The 24811-nt window shown below is 41.8% G+C and overlaps 1 protein-coding gene across 2 annotated transcripts in view; it reads right to left on the reverse strand.

The window, feature by feature from the left end:
• Nucleotides 1-24811, reverse strand: part of dctd (dCMP deaminase) — a 90927-nt gene that overhangs the window by 34296 nt on the left and 31820 nt on the right. Inside the window, exon 6 of one of the 2 annotated variants that reach the window (XM_079656436.1) lies at nucleotides 21060-22256. The exons of the other annotated variant lie outside the window; for it this stretch is intronic. Coding sequence (XP_079512562.1) covers nucleotides 22172-22256 — 85 coding nt within the window. The 3' untranslated portion in view covers nucleotides 21060-22171. Of the gene's footprint in view, nucleotides 1-21059; nucleotides 22257-24811 lie in introns of those variants that run through there. 2 annotated transcript variants of the gene reach the window in all.

The following is a 24811-nucleotide window of genomic DNA, read 5'->3' on the forward strand; positions in this document are numbered from 1 at the left end:
ACTTGCTTCTAATGTGTCCTTTTTCTCCACACTTGTAACAAGTCACTGAAGTCAGAGTGGGTTCTCCATTCTTCCTGTGTGTCTTGGTGCCTTGTCTACTTTGCCTTGTGTTAGTCTTCATCACACTGTCCATAGATCCAGTCGTCCTCATCTTCTCAGATTCTTCATAGACCCTCAGTCTTCTCTTGAAGTCTTTAAATGTAACATCGTCCTCGTTCTGTGTTACATGGACAGCCAGTGGCCTGAATGAATCTGGCATCCATTCAAAATGGTGGCTACAAGCAGCCCAACACTCATGTTCTATCCTGCATCACATAGAGTTGCAATTATATTCTCAGCCCTTATCATGTAATCAGTAACAGTTTCATTGTTTGCCATTTGTATGGTGGTCAATGATGTATACAGGTTTAGAATCCTTGGCTTGCTTTTTCCTGAATAGTGCTCCCTCAATAATTTCAGGGCTTTCCTTCCATCCTCGGCGGCATCATGTCTTATCAATGACAGGCTCTTATCACCCAGGGCATTCACTAACTGTGCATAACAGTCTTCATTTTTTCCTGGATCTGCAGCTAATGCGGCTTCACCCGTGGGCACTCGCAAAATAGCTTCAAAATGTGCAAACGGCTAAGGAATCTCGTCTCCCAGAGATCATACTTATCTTCTGTTCCATTGAATAAAATCTGCTGGGGTGATCCTGCTCCGGCCATTTTTTACGTTGCATCCTCGTTAAAACGTCTTCTCTTTCTACAGTTCACTTATCTCCAAACATTGGGTTGCGGCTTGTAGAAATACTGTGTCATCAGTTTACGGGAGTCTCTCAGCGCCGTCTTCATCCAGGTCCCACTAGTAGCTTCTCTTGGCTAACAGCTCGTTCTTCTGTTACCATGTTGCTCTAGACTGGCATTCCTGGGCCCATAACCTGTTAGGCGGAGTGCGTTGTTGTGGAGATTTAATAGAACTCAGTAGTAGACAGCTTTCTTTAGCCTTCATTAGGCATATTTATTTATATTGTGGTAGGAGAGATGCGGTTGTGCTGCCGCTCTGTTCTCGATCCAAACAACATCTGAACGGATAAGGTAGAGGCCACAGGTAGTGCAAGGACGCACTGCAGATAACATTGCCCTCTGCAGGACACAATGAGCAAGGGCGCACATAATGGTACAACATTTAACAACTTTTTTGTAAAGCTCTTTTAGTTTTAAACCTGATGTTTATAAGCTTCGTAGTTTTTGCAACAGTCTGTAAATATACACAACTTTATAATAAAATACACACATTTACTTTGTTCTAGACTAAACACAGGTATGATCCTAAGTTAAAACCATATGAGGTTATCATGAGGTTGTTAACATCGCAGTTTATCACTGGATGTTTGCTGGAACTACTTGTAAACAGCGTGTTTCCTGACGGACACACACAGCGTGACTCCGGTCAGGTAGAGACCGGTCTCAAGTCAGCACCGCTGCAGACTCGCTGTTTGAGGGCTTGAAAGCCCAATCCTCCTCCACACCGCTCCACACCATGGATGTATAATAAGAACTGGATACAGCGTGGGAAGCGGGGCCTCATTCATTCCTATGAGAGTTGCTCATTAGCGCATGATGATAAAATGGCCCAACTTTCGAGAGAGCGAAACGTCACAGATTACCCGGCATGCCGGAGAAGTACCCGTATGTGCGCTCATAGCGCATGCGCAACTTTAACCATACCCCCAAAATGCTCGTCAATTTGCGTACACGTAACAGCACCGCGCGTTCATGACAGCATGGCACTGGATTGTTATATGATGGAGTTTGATATTAACGAGGCGGCCGCGGCAGTAAGCAGCTTGCGGCTAGCTAGTAATTAGCTCTTAGTCGCTATGTACGTGTTTTATTTTCCTTATGACTGTTGGGGCAGAACCTCTGCTCCGCACCGTTCCTATATGAGCGGGTTTTAAAAGAAGGAAAAGTCAAAGCACCAGGATAAGGGTTAAACAATAATCTGTTTTAATGGTAAAAAATACAATACATCACCCAATCACCTAATCACGAAGCACTCTGCAACAGCAGCTTCAAAATGCAGAATGCTCCGGGCCCAAGTTCTACCACCACGTAAGACACGTCTCAGGAACGGCCAGTCAAAAAACAAGAAAGCCGATCTTCAAAATGATCACAACATTTATACACAGGTGGGGAGGAGTTTTATCGCTTGCTCCTTCCTAGCTATTTTTATTGGCGGGTTCACTTCTGAGCGAGCTAGCCAGTGAGTTGGCAGTGTTCCATTGGTCGGTTTCACTTCTGTGCAGGACCCCAGGCAGTGAGTGAGCAGTTTGTTGATTCCATCTGTTGCTTCTGTGCGTGTGTGTCTGTGTGTGTGTGTGTGTGTGTGTGTGTGTGTGTGTGTGTGTGTGTGTGTGTGTGTGTGTGTGTGTACGTGTGTGTGTGCATGTGTGTGTGTGTGTGTGTGTGTGTGTGTGTGTGTGTGTGTGTGTGTGTGTGTGTGTGTGTGTGTGTGTGTGTGTGTGTGTGTGTGTGTGTGTGTGTGTGTGTGTGTGTGTGTGTGTGTGTGTGTGTGCGTGTGTGTTTCTGTCCCTCTGCCCTCAGGCAGTCTCCAACAATGATTTGGAGTAGTATAATTTTACAGACAGAGGACTCTTTAACATAAATGAACACATATCTTATCATGTAGCTTATCACACAACAGTCACCTGTTTTTCTTTATGAAAGCCATACTTGTAAATATCCAAACGCCATCGTCCCATGACGGCCACAGAATCAGTCAACCAACAGAAGTTAACTGTTCCCATGCCCTAAGGTCTTCCCTGACCTTCTTCTCACCTAAAAGTTAGCTATCTGGATTGAATACATTTAAAAATGAGAACAAAGGACTATGGTCTCGTTTAACTGTGTGACTCAATTCTCAAGGCCTGCAGGATGTGCATAATTAACTAACAAGAATTTAACTGCATTATATCTAAGGAGAATGTCTCTGGGAATTCCCCTGTTAATTGCAAGGACTATTGATAATTAACAGAGAGACCCTAGGGGCCTCCTCTTGGTATCTGCTAGGCAGAGGTCACTCAATGCAGAAATCACAAGTTTAACACACATTCTATATAAGGTGACATTAAAATGAATATACCAGAAATACACTATATCAAACTTTCTGCTTCCCTCAATGACTGTTGTAAGTAAACATATTTATTCTATCTTCTTCTATACAGTATGTGTATGAGCTCTGTACGTGTTTCTTTTCCTTATGACTGTTGAAAGTAAACATATTTATTCTATCTTCTTCTATACAGTATGTGTATGAGCTCTGTACGTGTTTCTTTTCCTTATGACTGTTGTAAGTAAACATATTTATTCTATATTTCCTTCTATATGTGGATTTGAATGTATGTCACAGTCCTCTGTTTATTTATTGTTAAGAAACGCAACACATGGTTTTTGAACAGTGGAACGATTTATGTGAATGTCAACAGCAACATCCCAAGGTTCTTTCTAGCCAATATTCATTATGTTGTATCTGTACCTTCAACTGTTACTGACCAATTTGGTGTATTTTGTTTGCAAGTCTGTGTTCAACATATTACTTGGAGTATGCTTAACAAGTCTGTACTGAACATGGACACGCAAAACTCTCAACAGGTCAGTTTTTTTTTTCATATCTGATACCAAATCTTGCTGAAATATTGCCACACTGGAGATGTATAGTGTATGTAGTTAAGGGTTTAGTTATTGTACATTTAAATTGTGTTATTTATGTTAAATGTATGATGTATTCAATGTATTCAAAGTGTTCAATGTGTTAAATGTATTCAATGTATTCAATGTATTAAAATAACTACCCAAACATTGTATTTGTTAAATGTTTATTGTTCATTGTATATGTAAGTTATTTATATGTATGTAAGTGTTGTCTCGTGTGTATGCACTGTTTGTGATCGTTGTTGTGCTCTCACTCATGGCCTGCACCTTGACGTGGTGAGTGGGCTTTAAACTAAGACAGGCCATTTATGTTTGAAATATCATGCTAACAAACCTGCAATTACAGAATTGAATGATAGTGGTTAAATATCTTCATGTCTTGCTGACATTATTTTTTATCCTTTTCCACATAGCCTCTCAGATGGATTCCTGTTTCATCTGTTGGTTTGCCACTGTCCAGTGTCTGCCAGCTGGCTCCCTCTCAGAAAAGTGCCATCTTCTGTCAACAGGAAGAACTGTTGAACACTTGTCACTATATGAAGCTCAGCGCAACTTCTTTCAGGAAGACTGGGTATGTATACATTCACTCCGCAGCTGCTTATAATCTGCTCATCACGGGCGCTGTCTTTAACCTATTACATTCACCTCATTCTCCAGCAGCCAATCACCGTGCTGCAGCCAAACTTTAAAATGGTTCTCCTCTCTCCTTCAGTCAGCTTTGATTGCAGGTGTTCATGCTGCCGCCAGCCTCCTCTCCACCCACCTCCGTTCATCATATCCAGAGCCAGGAGAGCTAATCCAAAGACCTCATCACACCTCCTCTTCATCCCATCTCCTCATCAAATCCAGATCTTCAGCATCATCATCACCAGTGTCTAGACCCCGGGGTGTTCCCTATATGCTCACGGCTTTTCCCCCTTTAGATATAAGATTTCAGGATCAGGGTCTAATCGCCAAAGACTTAACATTTATCATATGACATGTGTCAATAAATGTTCTTTAAACAAAATGAAGTCTCTCCTGATTGAACTGTCTGGACCCCATCCTCAACTTTTTTTCAAACCATGAAATGCCTTCAGAGGGCTTTCCTGTTGATCATGTTTGGTGGATTTTTTAATATAATAATTGCAATCAATATTATATATATTACCTTTTAATCTATATAAATTGTATTTACATTTGTTGTCACTATTTGTTCCACCTATGCCAGCCATCAGAGATATACATGTGTTAACTGTGTTAATCTCTTTTAGGTTTCATTTCTTATTTTTGTGAATTTCTATATACAATTCTGATTTCTACCTGAAATGCTTATGTATTTTTAATTACATTTTTGTAGAGCTTTGACTTTTTCAGCTGAATAAATATTATAACTCTACATGGTTTTGTTCAGCATTGCCAGCTTCACTGTTGACCTTTATGTTGTGCCCAGCATTCTCCTGTGCTCTGAAATCAAAATGTGGATAAGCATAAAACAACACTAAAATAAACACAACAATACAACTTGTTATTTGACACACAAGGTTGCTCATTTGTGTGTATATACAACACAGGCTATATATATATTTACAAATATAATTAATACAACTTCTAATTTGATTAGAGCTTTGACACATATATATTTATATATCTATAAGTATGACGACTTCCTCGGGCGATATCATATGGTATATCTAATTAATCTGGGTCAAAACGTGTTGTGCCCACAACTCTGGCTTATCCCTGCGTGGTAATATAGTAATAGCAAACAGCAACGTTCAACTCCTTTAATGGTATATTGCAAGTGCAATAAGAAGCTACAGGGACGTTAATCTACGTCGGTAATATTAACTTTATTTAATAAAAGATTTACATCATACAGCCCATGTAGTATAATATTTTACAAATGATGAATTAAAGCAAACATGTGCAATATATCCATTATTACAGCTCCGTGGGATGGCAGTAAGGCGATATGGGTCCGTTCTTATTGTGCATCCATGGGTAAAGGTAAAACTCATTTAGTACTGAACACGTCACATCACATGAACGTGCCGGGCGGCGCAGTCCCGTGGGTTAGATGCGCGTTCATAATGCAGAGGGAAATAACTCTCAGAATAACGTTATTAACAAATTTGTACAACTTGAGGAACGAATGTTTTTAATAAGGGCTATACAAGTGTTCATACTGGGTAGTTTATTTAGTTTAAAAAAAATTATCCAACGATTTACAGACCACTCTTTCCCCATGTAAGTCAATGGGAAAAAATGTTTCCGGGCCTGGCAACCAAACGGAAGTGTAGTACCGCCGTTTGGCCAGAATATTTTCATCAGAGTCCGGCGCACTTCCTGGGGGCTTGCACCACACTCGTTGGTTTGGAACAGCCCTCAATATGGCAGACCCTCCGTGTGAACGCGCAAACGGAGGGGTAGGGTGTAGGGGTAGGGTGTAGGGAGCGGTTTGGGAATGGGCCTCCGCGAGCGAGTGAGGCTGAGACTCCCGCGAGCGAGCAAGAGGGCTGTCTCTGCGCGCGAAGGTAATTTCATTCGCGTGTAAAAGCACATTTTCCGCTCGTGAGTAGCTTGTTTTTTGCGCTAGAATATTGACCCAAATCTGACTCCATAATATGTCTCGTCTGACAGGGGTGAGGTTCTGAGGGAGAGCACCAGAATGTCGCTCCGGCACTTCCAAAAATTGCAGCCAGTACCCGTAAGGAGCCGTACACATGCCGCAGTTTTTGCGTGGCTGTGTCTTAATTGAAAGCCCAGTGACGATCTGTTCATCTGTCATACTGATCATACAGTTAATAACTTTGTTGTTATTAGAATCTGGTTAGCTAGCTATGCTAACGAATATAATAAGCTTTTTCTCCAACCAGTGAGGTAAAGGCACATCTTTATATGATCATTATAGTTATAGAAAAAAATAAGAGAATAAAGTAAACAGGTAGGCTATAAAATACTATATGATGGTACAACAAAGTTGTTATTAATAAACAAGAATACAGTTTGAAAGGAGAGTGATTTGTAAAATATCCATAAATAAAAATAAAATATGCTTACAGTTCTGTTCCATATGGGTGTTGAGAGATGTATCCATATATCTCCTCATGTTGCTCTCAAAGTGCACCAGATTGATGCTTTTAACTTCAACATTTAAAAATAAATCTTCCTGGGGGAGCATGCCCCGGACCCCCCTAGAGGAAGTTAGGTCCCCCCCCCACTTAAATCATGTTCACATGGATAGGAAACTAAATACATGTGCACACATCTTGTGTCCATGTCTTTCTGTTTTGGTGGTCATGCCACACCGTGCACGTGCATGCATGCGCGAGTCATGGTAAGATATCTGGATTAAGAGGTTGCTTTTTCTTTGCACGGCATGAAAGACAGGCCAAATGAATGGGCTGGGATTTTAGTATTTTTAAGCAGAGGTCAATCATTTGTACGGCCCTCTGAGGATGTTGAAAAAATTGAAATGGCCCTTGAGAGGAAAAAGGTTCCCCACCCCTGCTTTAAGGGTTGCTTCTTTAAACATTAACGGGGGTAGAAGTGCACAGAAAAGAGCTTTAGTGTTAGAGGTCTTTAATCAGAAACATTTTGATTTCTACAGGAAACGCACAGTGAGTGTACATCGATGAGCACAAAAAACATCTTCCCCATGAATGGCCCAGCATAATCCACATGAATACGACTCCAGGGCTTATCAAGCCAATCCCAGGGGTGCCGGAACATTTTGGTGCTCTTGACATGTATACTTGACAGTATAGGCTAATATGACTTGATAGATTTAAACTCCGCACACTGAGCTCCGATTGGTCAGCAGGCGGTGCTTTCCCTGAGTTGATCTCTTTTCTATAGACGCCGGAGGCGGGCAGCGTCAGGTAAAAAAAGTTATTTAGCCTTCCCAAACGTGAGCCTCACACGCGGCAATATGCACAGAGCTCTTCTTTTACTGTCCTTTGTTCTTAAAGGAAGTACAGAAACACGTAACTCTGGATTTGTTTTAATGTTTGAGGTGCAATAAACGACACAGCAGCTTTTTGGCATGATAAAACTATTATGTTCTGCCTCGCTCATGAGAGTAACAGCTGGAGAAATTACAGCCTCGCCTACTGATTTCAATTTAACCATAGGCTATATCAAGACCGATTGTCGATTTCCAATGATCGAATGTAATTGTTTGCCTGACTGGCCATCGTAATCAAGCTCTTTGAAGATCCAAAAATCCACGGTTTTCAAAAAAATGTCATCGGATTGGCGAAAAACTTCAGAATTTGTATTGACCGGCATTCAAATGACAGCGTTGTTTTCCCCCAAAAGTGGACGGGGCCGTAATTTTTGCCCGGAAGTGACATCTATTGAGTATTGTCACATTTTGCTATTTTATATTTTTACTATACATTTTGTAGGCTAATGTTGCACTTTTTACTCCACTACATTTATTTTACATATTTAGTTAGTAGCTACTTTGCAGATTTAGTTTTTTAATACAAAATAAAAATCGACACACATTATAACATAATGCTAAGCTACCCCATAGTCATAGTGTACATAGTCATAGTGTATAGGCCTATAGTAAAGTTCAAAATAAACCCCACATTTACCAAGTGGCACACTGAAGTGCACACAGTTTTGTACCAATCATTTAAATAAAATACAAAAATATCTGGTCTTTGAAATTACCATTTCGCATCAAGACACTTTAACTCTTTTTTGTATTTATTTTTGTATAAATGCTAACACTTCTTTACTTTTACCTAAAGTTCAATGTTGCATGCTGAGCTTTTCCTTGTGTTTGATAGTTTTTTCTCTGTAGTATTGCTACTCTAAATAAATGCTTCTTCCACATCTGACCGAGGCTGTGGACACTAATAATATAATACCATGCTAAATATAAATGGACTGCACTGGGCCATTATTGCTGTCATTATTTGACTCACCAGATTAATAAAAATATCTGCTGCCGTCCACAGGCTCCTCAGACAAGAGAGATCAAAAAGGCCTTAAGCGAGGGCTCAGTTCGACCTACTTAGCTAAATGAATTATTTGGAAGAGAAAATGAAAAATCACCCTGTACGACATCGGCCTTGATGTGGCTTGAAAATAATGTGACGTGCTTTGTTCTGGAATAAATGAGAAACGTGGTCGATGGGAGGGCAGGCTGTGAGTTTTTATGTCCTTAGCTTTTCCTGAATGTTTTCTCTGGGTTTCTGCAGCCTTTATAAAATTACTGAGGGCAAGGCTGTGACTTGATGAACCTCTTTATTTAATCAACGAAGCCTCTTCCCACTGTCCTCCTCCATCGTCAACAGTGGTGTAAAGTAACTAAGTAGATTTACTCAAGTACTATACTTAGTCAAAGTTAAATGGTATACCACTACATGTATTTAATACCTTTAGTTACTTTACAGATTTGGATGAATGATGTGAAATATAATCAAGTGTTAAATCAGACTTTAGTTCCACCTGGAGTAAATTCACCAGCTACCCTGCAGCATACAAAGTCATTCAAACTAGCTGCACCTTTACCAGCTTTGAGAACACTTTCATGATCAATCATTAGAAAACATATAATGGAAATGGACCAATCTGCACAATGAATACTTGTACTACTTTTATACTTTAAGTATATACTAATGCTAATACTGTTTCTAGTTTTACTTGTAACAGAGTACTCCTACACTCTAGGTACTTCTAGTTTTACTTTAGTAAAAGATCTGAGTACTCCTCAGTGTACTCCCTCCCCTCAGAGTCACTCTGCTCCGTTCCTCCCTCAGCAGGGCCTTTGCTAATAATGCATGTGATTCTTTTGTACCCTAACCTGTTTGTGAGTGTGTGTCTGTCTCTGCCTCTTACTCTGTTTTGCATTTAGTTTAATTGCCAAACTCTAAATGCAGCCCAGTCCAGATGCAGAAATGTGTCTCATCAGAGACAGTGCTTCCAACAGGAGGTTGAATCTCAAATTGATAGCAGCTTAGTTCATTGGAGACATTTGACTGCCTCATTACGCTAAATAAACAGCTCACAACAGCACACATTATACTAGTGTGGCTTTCCAAGTGTTAATGCCAGATTTTAGGCTTTCTGCACACATTTCAAAACAAGCCAACCTCTCTACCCCCCCACTGTGAACTTTTGTTCAATAATCTGTGCAAGCATGAAGGAACAAACAGCCAAAGCATGTGGTGATTTGTTTCCTGGAGAAAAAAAAGAGTCCCTGGAACGTTTATACCAGGGAACAAATATCAAAACAATTAACGATGTGTGCTGTTTTCCCATCCCTCGACATTTAAATAGTTAAAACCAACCTTTAGAAAGAGCCAAAACCCGGATCCTTCATAATCTCCTGCTGTGGAGTGAAGATTGTTCGGGATATCTCAACCAACAGCTTCCAACCTGTGACAAATAATTCAACTGTGTGTATATTTGATCAATATAAAAAAAGTTGAGGAAATCAAAGTTTCAATCACCGTCCAACAGTCCATTTACACTACTTACACAATTATATTTAAATGAGATGCTCTCATATGCAACACATACAATGCACAACAGACCATTTTAGTCACATAAGTGACAACTGCATCTAGCACACACAGGAAGTTATGTCAGGGTCTGCATGTTGATGAAGAAATGAGCTGCAGATCTATGACCGTGAGATGGGCTGCTGATGATCTGTGTGTGTGTGTGTGTGTGTGTGTGTGTGTGTGTGTGTGTGTGTGTGTGTGTGTGTATGTGTGTATGTGTGTGTGTGTGTGTGTGTGTGTGTGTGTGTGTGTGTGTCTGTGTCTGTGTGTGTGTGTGTGTGTTTGTGTGTGTGTATGTGTGTGTGTGTGTGTTCATTTTTCTATTATAGTCAAAGACAAAAAGAAACCCAATGAACATTACTATATCTTGCTAAAGCAGAATGTTGAGGTTGCAGATTGAATATCTGAATGTGGAATAGAAAAAGTATATAAACCTGGAATGTGTAATCAAAAGTACATCCTGGACAATAACAGGTAAGTTACCATTATAAATCATCACACAGAGAGTTCAATTAGTGCCATTTTCTTGTTATAACTGCCATTTGTGATAGTGAACATGTCAGAAATGGACTCCGCATCCTCAATAAGCCCAAAAACCACTGTCTATTGTCTAAATAGGCTAATTATCACAACTTGTGCTAATTAAGCAAATTGCCCAACATATGTAAGTTAGCATCCTGCAGTTTCTATGTGCTGGGGACTCCTCCTATACATTTGTAACATAAAACGTTGGGTTACTCAACATTTCCAGGTTCACTATGCTGACAACTAGCCTAAAGAGTAAGATCTTCTGGAAACTTGCTGCATTTGCCCTTTGATAGAAGCAGAAAACATCACCAGGCTTTATCTGAAGAGAAGCTTCAAGCAGGTGCAGGGTGTCTCTAGGATGAGGTCACGCTGCTGCATTTATATAATCTCACACACACACCAGTGAGATGCCATTCAGCGGTGCTGGTCTGATCTGTGTGAACAGTGTCCTGTCCAAGCACACTGGTGTTGTCCATATTGATCGTTCATATATTTTATTTGCTGATTTATTTGCCAAAGCATAATATCACATAGGAGAGAAGCAGCTAATACTTCTGCTGTACCAACCCGTTAGGACTCGTGCAGCCGTCTTACCTGGACCCAGTTTTACTGTAGTTGAGACTTGTGGCAAAAGAGGCTTACGTTGTCTCCATGATCTTTGTATTTTCCTACCAAACAATCAAAACCACTTTTCTGCCAGTAGAGCTTTGATTCTGTTTTGATTGGACAACAGCTGCTGCTCAGAGGTGGAGATTGTACACAACACATATATATGATGGGGGTTAGCTCATCCTGACGTAATGTCATATATTTTATTTTATAACTATGTGTACAGCATCTTCAGAAACGCAGAGGGCTCCATAAAACAACATAGTGTGGTCCAGACCAGAGACCGAGGAAGACATTGAGCCATCAACATTTTCCAAAAGGCAAAGGATTATTGCTGGTAGATTACTTTATGACGTTAGGTCTACTGTGTACCTTGTGATTGTTGTAACCAAACTTTAAATTGCTTTTGTGAGAACCAATGATAAAGAACAATCCTGTATGACTACTACTCAAGCTTTGGAGCATGGTGGCAGCAGCTTGGCGTGGGGGTGCCAGCTTCTCAGGTCGTACTAAATCAGAAGTTTACAGAGCAACTGATAATAAGGTGATTGTGGAAGATGAACTTTTGAACTTCCTTTTCATCAAAATGAAAACTCTGAGTCATGATGACATTGTTATATTGGCCTCAAACAATTTCAACTCTGAGTGGATCGAAGCCTTGAAGAAGATACTGTTTGAGCTGTGTCCTCAAACGACGCAGCGTTGTGTTACGCACAAAGGAGCACAGAAAGACGCTAACAATATAAAAGCGTGTTTGTAGGTGCTAAATGAATGTGGGGAGAATATACCAATATTCGTCTCCCACCATCTGGATGACCTCCCATCAGTTTCATACGACCACATTGATGTCTCAGCATTGCTGGGGCAGTTGGAACAGCTGAATAAGGACATGTGCTTTGTGAAAAAAATGCTCGAAGCTCAAACTGATGCCTGTGAGGGTCTGCGGGTGACGACCATGGCCATCGACGACCGGGTGTCCACAATTGAGAAGCCCTGTGGATCTAGCGTGGACCCAGGGGCTGGGTATGTGAGGCCGTGCAAGCTAGTGCGGCCAGCAGCTGTGAATAGGCGCCTTCACACCGCAGTACTTTTCCCACAAAGGTTCATCAGAACTTAGTTCATCAGAACTCTTTAGTTCTGATGAACTAAGTACAGATCGCGTTCACACCGGAATAAGTCCCTGAGGGAGGATTAGGCTAATTAAGCTGCTGACGTCACTTCATCTTCTTCTGGTTTGGGTTTGCCGGCCGCAAACAACTTCACGCCGTATACTGCCATCCGTAGTCCCCGTGCGGATGTCCCCGGAGTTGGGGACTGAATCCTTCCGAATAAATCGCCAGAAGGCCGACACCTCCTCATCTCCACCGCTCCCATGTTTTATTTTGTGTTGCCATAAGTTAGTCTCTCTGCGTCTGTGCGCTGGGCTAATGCTAATAATGCTAATGCAAGGATAATAAAATGGCGGCTTCACAAAACTTGTATGGAGTTTTACGGGGCGTGGTTTGCAATCCGCCCAGCCAAACAGAAATAGGAACCTTTTTCTCCCACGGAAGTCCCTGCTCTCTAGCAGGGACGGAAAAAGGGGGTAAAAAGGTTCTGATGAACTCATTTTAGTTCCGGCTCTTTTTGGTGTGAACGCGACATTTCGGAACTATATCGGAACTAAAGTGGGAAAAGTACTGCGGTGTGAACGCGCCTAATGCTGACCAGGAGGCAACAGTGGCTGGAGGAAGCTCCAGCAGCTCTGTGGGATTCGTGTCCACACCACAGCCACCAAAGTCTCCTTTGTGGTCCCGTGTTGTGAAGGAAGGACACCGAAGCAAGGCGACACCAGAGCATAAGCCAGCAGTAAGACAACGGGGAATTAAAGCACCACTGAAACGGGAGAGGAAGAAGACGGGTATAGTTGGAACTGGCCCAGTGAGTTCTAACGTACAAATTGTGATCACAAAGATGGTGAGTGTGTTTGCCCCTCAACTGGAAGCTAACATGCTAACTGAGTGTCTGAGTGAGAAACTTGGCCGAGCAGTTACTTGTCGGAAGATCGAGTCGGCACAGAGTAGGTTCAGCTCCTTTCACATCACTGCCGATTGCAAGGAAGTGGCAGAAATGTATGACCCAGAGCTGTGGCCAGCTGGCACCTATGTCCGATGCTATTATGAGCCAAGACGGCCTGCTAGTGGGTCGCTTGTGGGTGATATCACTGCTACAAACAATGTGGTCGCTCCTGTACAACACGGGAATCATGCATCTGTTGATGTAAATGACTGTAGTACATAAACAATAGGATACGGGTGGTGTCAAATAACACGCGTGGCCTACGTGTGGGGCACAGTGCTGGGGATAAAGCGAGGCGGCTGGTTGTTGATAAACTGTTGGAGGAATGTGATATTATGTGCTTACAAGAGACATGGTTACCTAAGCAAGATCTGGAAAGGCTGAATACACTAAATGCTAATTTTCATGGAGTTGGAGAGTCAACTACTGATCTCTGTGATAAAATTGCCCATGGCAGGATACCTGGTGGTGTGGCGATTCTCTGGAACAGTAAATATGATCCTTTGGTTACAGTGGTAAGATTGGACCACTGTAACTGGGCCATTGGTATAGAGATCAAGTATGAAAATAGGTCATTTATTATCATAAATATTTACACACCTTATGAATCATATGAAAATGAAGATGAATATCGCAATAGAATGGCATTTGTTAACGCATTCATTAAGGATAATGCCACAACCTGTGTGTATAATAATAATAATAATAATGCATTTGATTTATATAGCGCTTTTCACGACTCAAAGACGCTTTACAATATGAGGGAGGGTAGACAAACAAGGACAGGCAAACAAGTAAGTATAGTAAAATAAATAAAAAGGCAGTCAAGAGGAAATTGATTGAGAGGAGGGGGGCTTATGGGTAGGCAGAGTTGAAAAGATGTGTTTTGAGGCGGGACTGAAAGACTGTGAGGGACTCAGAGTCACGGAGATCTTGGGGGAGGGAATTCCAGAGCCTAGGAGCTGCCACTGAGAAGGCTCTGTCCCCAAAGCTGCAGAGTGTGGATGTGGGAATGGATAGGAGTCCGGCTGCGGTGGATCTGAGGGACCGTGGGGGTTGATAAGGAGTGAGAAGGTTTGTGAGATAAGGGGGGGCCAAATGGTGGAGTACTTTGTAGGTGAGGACCATCATTTTGTAATTGATGCGATGGGAGACAGGAAGCCAGTGGAGCTCTTTGAGGACTGGGCTGATGTGATGCCATGATTTGGTATGTGTGAGGAGACGTGCAGCTGCATTTTGAACCCGTTGGAGTCTGTTGAGGGATGTAGTGCTGATGCCGTAAAGAAGTGAGTTGCAGTAGTCAAGGCGGGAGGAAATGAAGGCATGGATTAGTCGTTCGGCTGCGGGGCGGGTGAGAGAGGGTAGGATTTTTGCAATATTGCGGAGGTGGAAAAATGAGGTTTTGACTATTTGGCGGATGTGAGGTTCGAGGGAGAGGGTGGGGTCAAAGATTACGCCAAGGTTGCGTGCCTGATTGGAGGGGGAAACAATGGTGCCATCGATGGTGAGTGTTATGTTAGTGACCTTGCTGAGGGTGGATTTGGAGCCAATTAGGAGGAGTTCTGTTTTGTTGCTGTTCAGTTTGAGGAGGTTATGTTGCATCCAAGTTTTAATAGCTGTCAGACAGGAATCGATGTGGGTAAGGGGTGGGTTATGGAGGGATTTGGTGCTGAGGTAGATCTGAGTGTCATCAGCATAGCAGTGGAAGTCCAGGTTGAAGTGGCGGAGTATCTGACCGAGGGGCAGGATGTAAATGATGAAGAGGAGGGGTCCAAGTACTGATCCTTGAGGAACACCTTGGGTGACTGAAGCTGTGGCAGAGGAGTGGTTGGGGAGGGAGATGAAGTGGGATCGCTCAGTGAGGTAGGACTGGAGCCATCTGAGTGCAATACCTTCAATACCAATGTCCCTGAGTCGGGTGAGCAGGATGTTGTGGCTCACGGTATCGAAGGCTGCACTCAGGTCGAGGAGGATGAGAATATTGAGGGAACCAGTGTCAGCAGAGGTGAGGAGGTCATTGAGGACTTTGACGAGTGCAGTTTCTGTACTGTGGTGAGGACGAAATCCAGACTGAAGGGGTTCATAAAGCTGGTTGGTTTGGAGATGGCAGTGAATTTGTTTGGCTACAATGCGTTCAAGAGTTTTTGAGAGGAATGGTAGGTTGGAGATGGGGCGGTAATTAGTGAGGGAGGAGGGATCAAGACCAGGTTTTTTGAGGATTGGAGTAACGGCAGCAGTTTTGAAGGCAGAGGGGACGGTTCCATGGGACAGCGAGGAGTTGAAAAAGTTAGCAAGATAGGGGCAGAGGACGGGGAGGCAGGACTTCAGGAGAGGAGTGGGTAGAGGGTCAAGGGAGCAGGTTGTGGGATTTGTATGTAGTGGGGGACTTGAATGCTGACATTTCGGATGATAAATCTCTGTTTGGCAAATGTTTACTGCATTTTTTTAACGATAATAATCTCATACTGTCAAGTAAATCTCTTCTACCTGAGAAAAGCTTTACATATATTAGTGAAGCATGGCATACTATGTCATGGCTAGATCACTGTATGTGCACAGCTGATGCACACGCCTGTCTGGACAACATTGACATTTGTTATGAGTTGGCCACTACAGATCATATTCCTTTTGTATTGACCCTAAATGTTGAAAATATTCCGGTGCTATCTGTTGATGACAATAAAACGTACACAGGGAGGCTGGATTGGTCAAAGTTAAGTGAGAAGGATATTAATCACTATACCTCACTCACTGATTAATCATTAGACTGGGTTGTAATTCAAAGAGAAGCAATGCTGTGCAGTGACACCAACTGTAAAAATGTGCAGCATGGTAGAGATCTATGTTTTACATATGATCTTATTATTGATGTGTTAAATGCCTCAAGTAAGGGTTTTTACAACAGTAAGAAAAAGGAGCATAGTGTAAAACCTGGATGAAATGAACATGTGACTGAGCTATACACTGCTGCTAGAGATGCTTTTCAATGTTGGGCCGAATCAGGAAGGCAGAGACAGGGGTCTTTGTCTGAACATAAACAGTCTACTAATGCCAAATAGAAGTATGCTGTCCACTTCATTAAAACAAATTAGGACGCAATGAGGACTGACTCACTTGCCAGAAAGTTGCGCAACAATAGTTGCTATGATTTCTGGAAAGAGGTCAAAGTGGTCAAAGTCATAAACAGCTATAAGACTCCCTTACCGTCTTCCATTGAAGGAGTGTGTGGGTCAGGCAGCATCGCAGAACTGTGGCGACAACACTATCATGAGTTGCTCAACTGTGCTAAGTGTGATGCATTTGTGTTTGAAAAGGTTGACTCCACTGAAAATGTGACAGTCAGATCAGAGGAAGTCTACAACACTATAATGAATCTAGAAAAGAACAAAGCTTGTGGCCCAGATCTCATCTCAGCTGAACACTTCAAATATGCCAGTCTTAAGCTTGCTCCTCTTTTTGCTCTGTGTCTCACTGGTTTCCTTAATCATAGTGTCTTACCAGATTCCATGTTATCTGTGCTACTTGTACCAGTCATCAAGGATAAAGCTGGGAAGATTAATGGCATTGATAATTACAGGCCCATTGCTTTAGCTAGCATTCTCTCCAAAGTGCTGGAGAACATTCTGTTGGATAGGCTGGAAAGGTATATTGCCACAGCCGACAACCAGGTTGGTTTGAAAAGACAAAATGGCACAGATATGTGTATTTTTGCTTTAAAAGACATTATAGCAAAATATAGAAGCCATAATTCCACAATGTTTCTGTGTTTTATTGATTCTTCCAAGGCATTTGATAGACTGAATCATTTCAAATTATTTGACAAAATGTGCTAGAGAGGGGAACCCAAGTACATAATAAGGATCTTAGCCTTTTGGTATGCACATCAGACTATGCAGGTGAAGTGGGGCAATACTGTGTCTGAACATTTTGATGTTGGTAATGGGGTCACGCAAGGTGGGATTTTATCTCCTTTGTTGTTTAATCAGCACATGGATGATCTGTCTAGGGAACTGAACTTGCGTAAAACTGGCTGTGTCATCGGTGCTACTGTTGTCAACCACCTTATGTATGCTGATGATTTAATCATCTTCTCCCCGTGCAGTGCTGGCTTACAACAGCTTCTGAGGACTTGTTCCCGGTATGGCATTGATTTTAATATTAAGTATAACGCCAAGAAGAGTAGCATCATGATTGTGCGAAGTAAAGAGGATAAAAAGGCTGTATTTCCTCATTTTATTCTCAGTAGCAACATTCTTCTTGTGTGCAGTGAGATTAAGTACCTTGGTCACTATATCTCTGATGATCTCACAGATGACAAAGACATCCATAGACGACGCTGCAAAATGTATGCCCAGGCAAACATATTCATGCGGAAAGTTCTCTGTAGATGTCAAGGTATCACTTTTGAAAGCTTTCTGTACACAATTGTACACGGCTCATCTGTGGAGTAACTACAAGGCTCACCTGTGGAGTAACTACAAGGCCCACCTGTGGAGTAACTACAAGGCTCACCTGTGGAGTAACTACAAGGCTCGCAGCATGCAAAAACGAAAAGTTGCATACAATGATGCTTTACGGTTGCTCCTGAGGGTACCAAGATGGCACAGTGCCAGCCAGCAGTTTGTTAACTTGGGAGTACCTACTTGTCAAGCCCTTTTAAGAAAGTTAATGTACAAATTCATGTGTCGCCTAGAAGACTCGGACAATCATGTTATCTCGATTTTAATTAACCCTGTGAAGAGTTCTACTCGGTTCTCTTCCATGATTTGGAGACATTGGCGCAACAGCCTCTACAGACAGTAGAGGTTTCTCAATACTCAAATTTCCCCTAATCGACTCGTTTCCTCGACTTCTATCCTCGAGACTTGGTGCCGCCCACAGGAGATGCGAGCGGAGGACTGAGGAGGGGAACCGAGGAGAGAGGAGTGGAAACAGCAGGCGGTTAGAGAAATGAGAACTCCTCTCCTCTGAGCGGTCATTTTAAAGAGAAGTCCATTAATGATGACAGGAGGCACAGCAGCACTCTGATGGACAGATGTGTTCATGATGACTTATATATATTTACTTTTAATTAATTGACAGTGCGGTATAATGAGAAACAATAACAGGCTACAGATGCGGATATACACACACACATATTTATATAAATATATACAATTTCAGAATCAAACAAGTATGAGAGCACTCTCATAATAACGTAACACAATCAGAGACTGGATATATCCCCCCCTCTCTCTGGTCGCTGAAATGGGGAATTGAAATTACGGGCCAAAAGTTGTACAAGTATTAAAAGTAAGCATATGACACCAAACCAACTGAGACCCGTCTGTCCGCCGCATCTACGCACTGTACAACACACACACACGCACACGCACACACACACACACGCGCACACACACACACACACACACACACACACACACACACACACACACACACACACACACACACACACACACACACACACACACACACACACACACACACACACACACACACACACACACACACACACACACACACACACACACACACACACACACACACACACACACACACACACACACACACACACACACACACACACACACACACACACACACACACACACACACACTAAAGCATAATCAGGCTACAGCTGTTGTGTATTTTATTATGTGAAGCACTAAATGGTCTTAGAAAAATATTGACTCTTTGTTTGTAGATATATACTAAACTAAAGCAAATAAAGGGAGTAGGCCTGTTATACTGAGTGATATATATTATACACACACTGCTCTGCTTTCTGCACGGACCTCACAGCTGTTCTCACTGTAAACATCGCGTTGCCGTTCAAACAGTTACTAAAATAATATCCAAGGGATGCATGCAGAGCTGTCATTGGCTGAGATAACTCCGGCCGTGCGTAACGCCTCCACCGTTCCCGGAAATGCATCCGCGGAGGAGCCGCGGAGGACCCATCAGTGTCTCCTCAGTTAGAGCTCCTCCTGAGAGCCTCCTCGATGCTCGGTCCTCGAAGTGCATTGAGAGAAATTAGATGTCCTTCAAAATGGCGCGCTGAAATTCATTTCCGGGTCACTACAGGATGACCGAGGAGTCGAGGAGGGGAAATTAGAGTATTGAGAAACCTCTAGTGAGTGAGCATGTGTGTTTATCTGTTTGTTTTTTTGTTTTGTATTTAGCTTTTCAATCTTATTTATTGATATGTATTTTGTCATTTTGTATGTGATATGGACCTTGAGTCTGAAATAAAGATTGAATTATTATTATGCAGTTAAACTGATCAACCTTTAAGTAAATACTAGGGCCGGGACTTTAACGTGTTAATTAAGATTAATTAATTACACAAAAATTAACGCATTTTAATCGCACTTATTTTTGCACCGTGGAACGTTCCTCACTGGATGAGTTTCAGGGGTACCGATTATACTGGAGCACCAACTAACGTTCATGACTTCAGACAACAACAAACCACAGTGAACAATAGTCAAACATGAACGAAGAAGCTGATGAGACCGCTTTGGTTGGCCCCGTGGATGGGACATTTTGTTTTAAAAAAAGGACGGATGGAAGCGTCGATAAGAGCACGGTTGTTTGCAAATTATGCAAAAAGGAATTTGCATATCACCGCAGCACATCAAGCCTCAAGTATCACCTCAATGCAAAACATATAGCAGCTAGCGTGGAAGCTAGCGTGGACGTTAGCCCGACTCGGAGTACAAGGACCCACACCCAATTCGCATTGATCAAACAGTGGCCTATGCAACAGAGAGATTTTATTTTTCATCAGGATATTGGAAGAATAGGAGGGATTGAGGTCAATCACTGGCACTTTTTTATTTTATTTGAAATGGTACAGTACACTTTATGTTGAACTATTTATTACGTTGTTGGTGTAACTGGCACTTTATGTTGAACTGTTTATTGTTTTGGCCAAGGTTATTGAGAGAGTTGGACTGAAATTGATTCGATTTTTTAAATCAACTGTTGGTAAATCAACAAAGTCTGTTATGGCCTCTGAAGCAACAGAGAGATGTTTTCTAATAGTCAGGGTTTCCAATGTTCTGAATGTACTTGAAAGTATTGTGTTTTACTTAAAAAACAAAGTGTTATAGTTTACAGAAGGTCTACCTACCTGAATCTCTGAAATGTACTATATTCCTAAATATGCTATTGCTACACTTTATGGCAAAATGTGTACTTTTCTGTTGGTCTTGGTTAAGTACCACCTTGAAAAAAATAAACAATGTTTTGTTGCTTAAGCTTATGTATTCAGTCATTATTCAATGGTATACTAAAATCCATGTGAAAAAAATTGCTTCTCACTGTTCTCAGGTCCAATATTTATGTGATTAAAAATGCGATTAATTTTGATTAATTAATTACAAAGCCTCTAATTAATTAGATTAATTTTTTTAATCGAGTCCCGGCCCTAGTAAATACACATTTTTAAAAAAACATAATTTCCTGAAAGTATTCCTTTTATCAGTCATGTTAAAAAGGTCTACACAACACAATCTGTTGATTTATAATTTGACCAAAAACTTCCATGGAAATGTGTTTTGAATGTGAAGCTGTATTAAATGTATAATTTAATTATAGAAACCCTTTTATCTATTACATCATAAATGGAATTTAAATAATGAACACAGTGGACATTAGATCATGCCGTCCAAATGTTTTATTGACTTCAACTGAGAGCTGACAAGGAATGAAGGTCTGGAGACACAGAATGTTATGAAGACAAACATTAGCTTCCAAAGTTAACAGCATGTTAGTTTTCATCTACAGTATTATGACCCATAGGAAAGACATGGTTTTTGGTACCAGGAAAGAAACATCAAAAATACATGTTTATAGATATAGAGCATCTGCAGACTTGTGTTGCAATAGAAAATGGAAAGACATTTAAAAAAAAAAAAAAAAACATTTTATAAAAGAAGAGCAACATCTTTCAGAAAACCCATTGTAAAATGGTCACTAAAACAAATATTTATATCCCTCTACAGGGACTATATTAAAAAAAAAAAAAAAAACGCACACAGTAACATGTTCATAGTGTTGAGATTCATGCATTCATTCAAGGCTTTACTCATGGGATGGAAATCTCATGAGCAAAGAAGGACCGGGTTAATATTAGAATAATTAGGGCATGCACAAAGCAGCTCCATCTATCTGTGTCATCTGGAAAAGAGGTTTTATTTTGTTATTGAATAAAATATTTTATTGGAAATGCAGCTACCAGATCTTACTCATTGGCCTGCTGCCAAAGCCTCCTGGGAGCTGCAGAGAACCCTTTTTAGAGGTTTGCTTTAAGTTTTCATATTTTACTTGGCAGTAGAGTGGAGTAGAGTAGAGTGAATGTCAAGGCGACTCTATACTAATCTGGAACCTTGTCTGAAGGACTGTTGGTTTGCCCTTGTGCAGAAAGCCATGACAAGATCTGATTGACAACACTAAAGATTTGAAACACTAAAGAAAGTGTATGTCCTTGTGTATGCCCAAACCCAAAGGGAGTTCAAAAGAAAAAAGTGTGAAAACAGCATTGAAAGTCCTTCTGCCACACACATCCACAAAGGATGAGCATCAAATTAAACTATCTTGAGTATCCGGTTAATCAAAATATCAAAAAGATGCCAAAGTCGAGGTATCCTTTAGGTTTCCTTTGGACAAAGCAGAGGGCAAGAGAAAAGGCATCAAAGTCCCTTTCAATTTCATCAGACTCCCTTTTCTTCCTCGCCTCATTCAGGAGCTCCCCAAGGTGAGCCTTTTGCTTTTTCACTTGGTAGCACTGTTCAGCATTCCAGCGTGGTTAATGGAATTAAAATCAATGACAATCTGAGTCCTCTTGGGCTTGAACTGCCTGCCAAAAGACAGAGGGAAAAAAAAAACACAACGCTCAGGGTATGAACACACATGGAAGACACTTCGTAAAAACATGCTGGATGAAACTTCCTTGTTTATTCAAGTCATTCCTGTCCCCCCAAACATGGTGCACTTTTACAAGGTTTGGGCAAGTTGAAAACAGAAAGAAGTGAGAGAGCAAGAGACAGCAGCTAAATTCACACCAGATCAGGCGTCGCCGCAAAGCCATATAAAACTTATAAAACATGTCAGTAAATACTAATTAATAATAAAATTAATTATGTCAACAAATGTCACTTAATATTATTGCTTTCAACTAAGCTAATACAGTAATGGGAAATCTGTTGACATAATACGTTTAATTAAAGTCAACATTTCAGTTTTAACAGTGAATGTCCAAAGCTTCTATGCATCACAAAATGGCAAAGAATAAATGACAGAAACGTCATCGCGTCTCAAAAATCCACCTTTAGCTCAGCGGTTGTGATGCGCATCCATGCGACTACTTTTGTTTAACCTGTTAAACCCCAAGCCTGTTTTTCAGCTCTCGAAAATGACATTCCCAAAACAAATGACATTACTTATAATAATAATAATACATTACATTTATAAAACGCTTTTCCTGGTGCTCAAAGCGCTTACAAGCGAGTAAAACTAAATAACAACAAAAGTAGAAAGTGCTAAGCTAGGAGGAATAAGGGCAAGGGGTTAGTGGATTAGGAGTTGAAGGCAAGAGTGAAAAGGTGAGTTTTGAGGGATTGTTTGAATGATGTGAGAGTGTTGGCGGATCTGACGTGGTTGGGGAGGGAGTTCCAGAGTGTGGTGGAGGAAGCTGCGAAGGCCCTGTCACCCCAGGTCCGGAGCTTTGTCCTGATGGGCTGCAGTAGGTTAGCTTCAGCAGACCTGAGGCGACGGGTGGGGATGTGTCGTTGGATGAGGTCACAGAGGTAGGGGGGGGGGGGGGGGCAAGGTTGTTGAGGGCTTTGAAAGTGAAAAGTAATATTTTAAAGTCAATGCAGTGTTTGATGGGGAGCCAGTGGAGGTCATGAAGGATAGGGGTGATGTGGTGGGAGCGTCGGGTGGAGGTGAGCAAGCGGGCAGCTGAGTTTTGGACATATTGAAGTTTTTTTAGTGTGAATGCAGGTGAACCATAAAGAATGCTGTTGCAGTAATCCAGTCGGATTGTTATAAAGGCATGGGTCCGAGTTTCAGCAATGGTCAATGAGAGGGAGGGTCTAATGCGGGCGATGTTCTTTAAATGGAAGAGAGCACTTTTTGTGACCTGGTTGACGTGAGGGAGGAAAGTGAGGGAGGGGTCGAGGATGATGCCAAGGTTACGGATGTGAGTGGAGGGGTTGACAATGGAGCCATCGATGGTAAGAGAAAAATCTTGGGTTGAGCGGGTAAGTGAGTTTAGGCCAATGATTATAAGTACCGATTTGTCACAGTTAAGTTTTAGAAAATTGTTTTCCATCCAAATTGTAATGTCAGTGAGGCAGGTGCTGAGCTGGGAGTGTGTGGTTGGAGAAATTGATTTTGTTGAGAGGTAGAGCTGTGTATCATCAGCATAACAGTGGAACTTGAGTTGGTGTTGACAGAGGATTTGTCCAATTGGGAGGATGTAGATGATGAACAGAAGGGGATCAAGTACAGAACCCTGAGGGACGCCATGATTGACAGGGGCTGTGGGGGATTTGGAGTTGTTAATGGAGATGAATTGATGTCTGTCAGAGAGATCGGATTTAAACCAGGAGAGGGCAGTACCGGTAATGCCAATGGAAGACTGGAGGCGGTCGATGAGGATGGAAAGGTTGATCGTGTGAAATGCGGCTGTTAGGTCAAGGAGAATGAGAATTGAGAGGGAACCAGAGTCAGCAGAGAGGAGAATGTCGTTGGTCACCTTGAGTAGGGCAGATTCTGTGCGGCGACGAGTACTGAAACCAGATTGAAAAGGTTCATGAAGGTTATTGCACTCCAGATGGGATTTTAGTTGGGAGGCAACAGTTCGCTCCAGAATATTTGACAGGAATGGGAGGGTAGAGATGGGCCGGTAGCTATTGAGGGAATCAGGGTTGAGACCAGGTTTTTTGAGTATGGGAGTGACAGCAGTGAGTTTCAGATCAGGAGGGACGAGTCCAGTAGACAGAGAGGAGTTAATGACTGTGGTGATAAGATGAGTGAGTTGGGGGAGGCAAGCCTTGACAAGGATGGAGAGCATGGGGTCCAGGATGGAAGTTGAGGTATTCATGCCGGTGACTTGGGCAACTATGTCCAGTGAGGTAATTTGAGGTACATTTTATAGTGAAAACCACCCTTGGATGATGGGATAGTAGACTAAAAGCTTTAGGAATCCAAACTATAACATATAATAAGTACCCTGTATCAAGATTGATGCAAAACAAGTGACATTTGACCTTTTTAGAGAACATTTTTTGCCATATCTCTAGCACCCATCGGTCGATTTTGGTGATTGACACCTCTTTTGAACCGTTGGAGCCAATAGAATCGAGGGGAAGCTCTTAAATCCATCTAAACCAGGGGTGCCCAACCTTT

This window comes from Notothenia rossii, assembly GCF_949606895.1.
Source record: "Notothenia rossii genome assembly, chromosome: 1".
Classification (NCBI taxonomy): domain Eukaryota; kingdom Metazoa; phylum Chordata; class Actinopteri; order Perciformes; family Nototheniidae; genus Notothenia; species Notothenia rossii.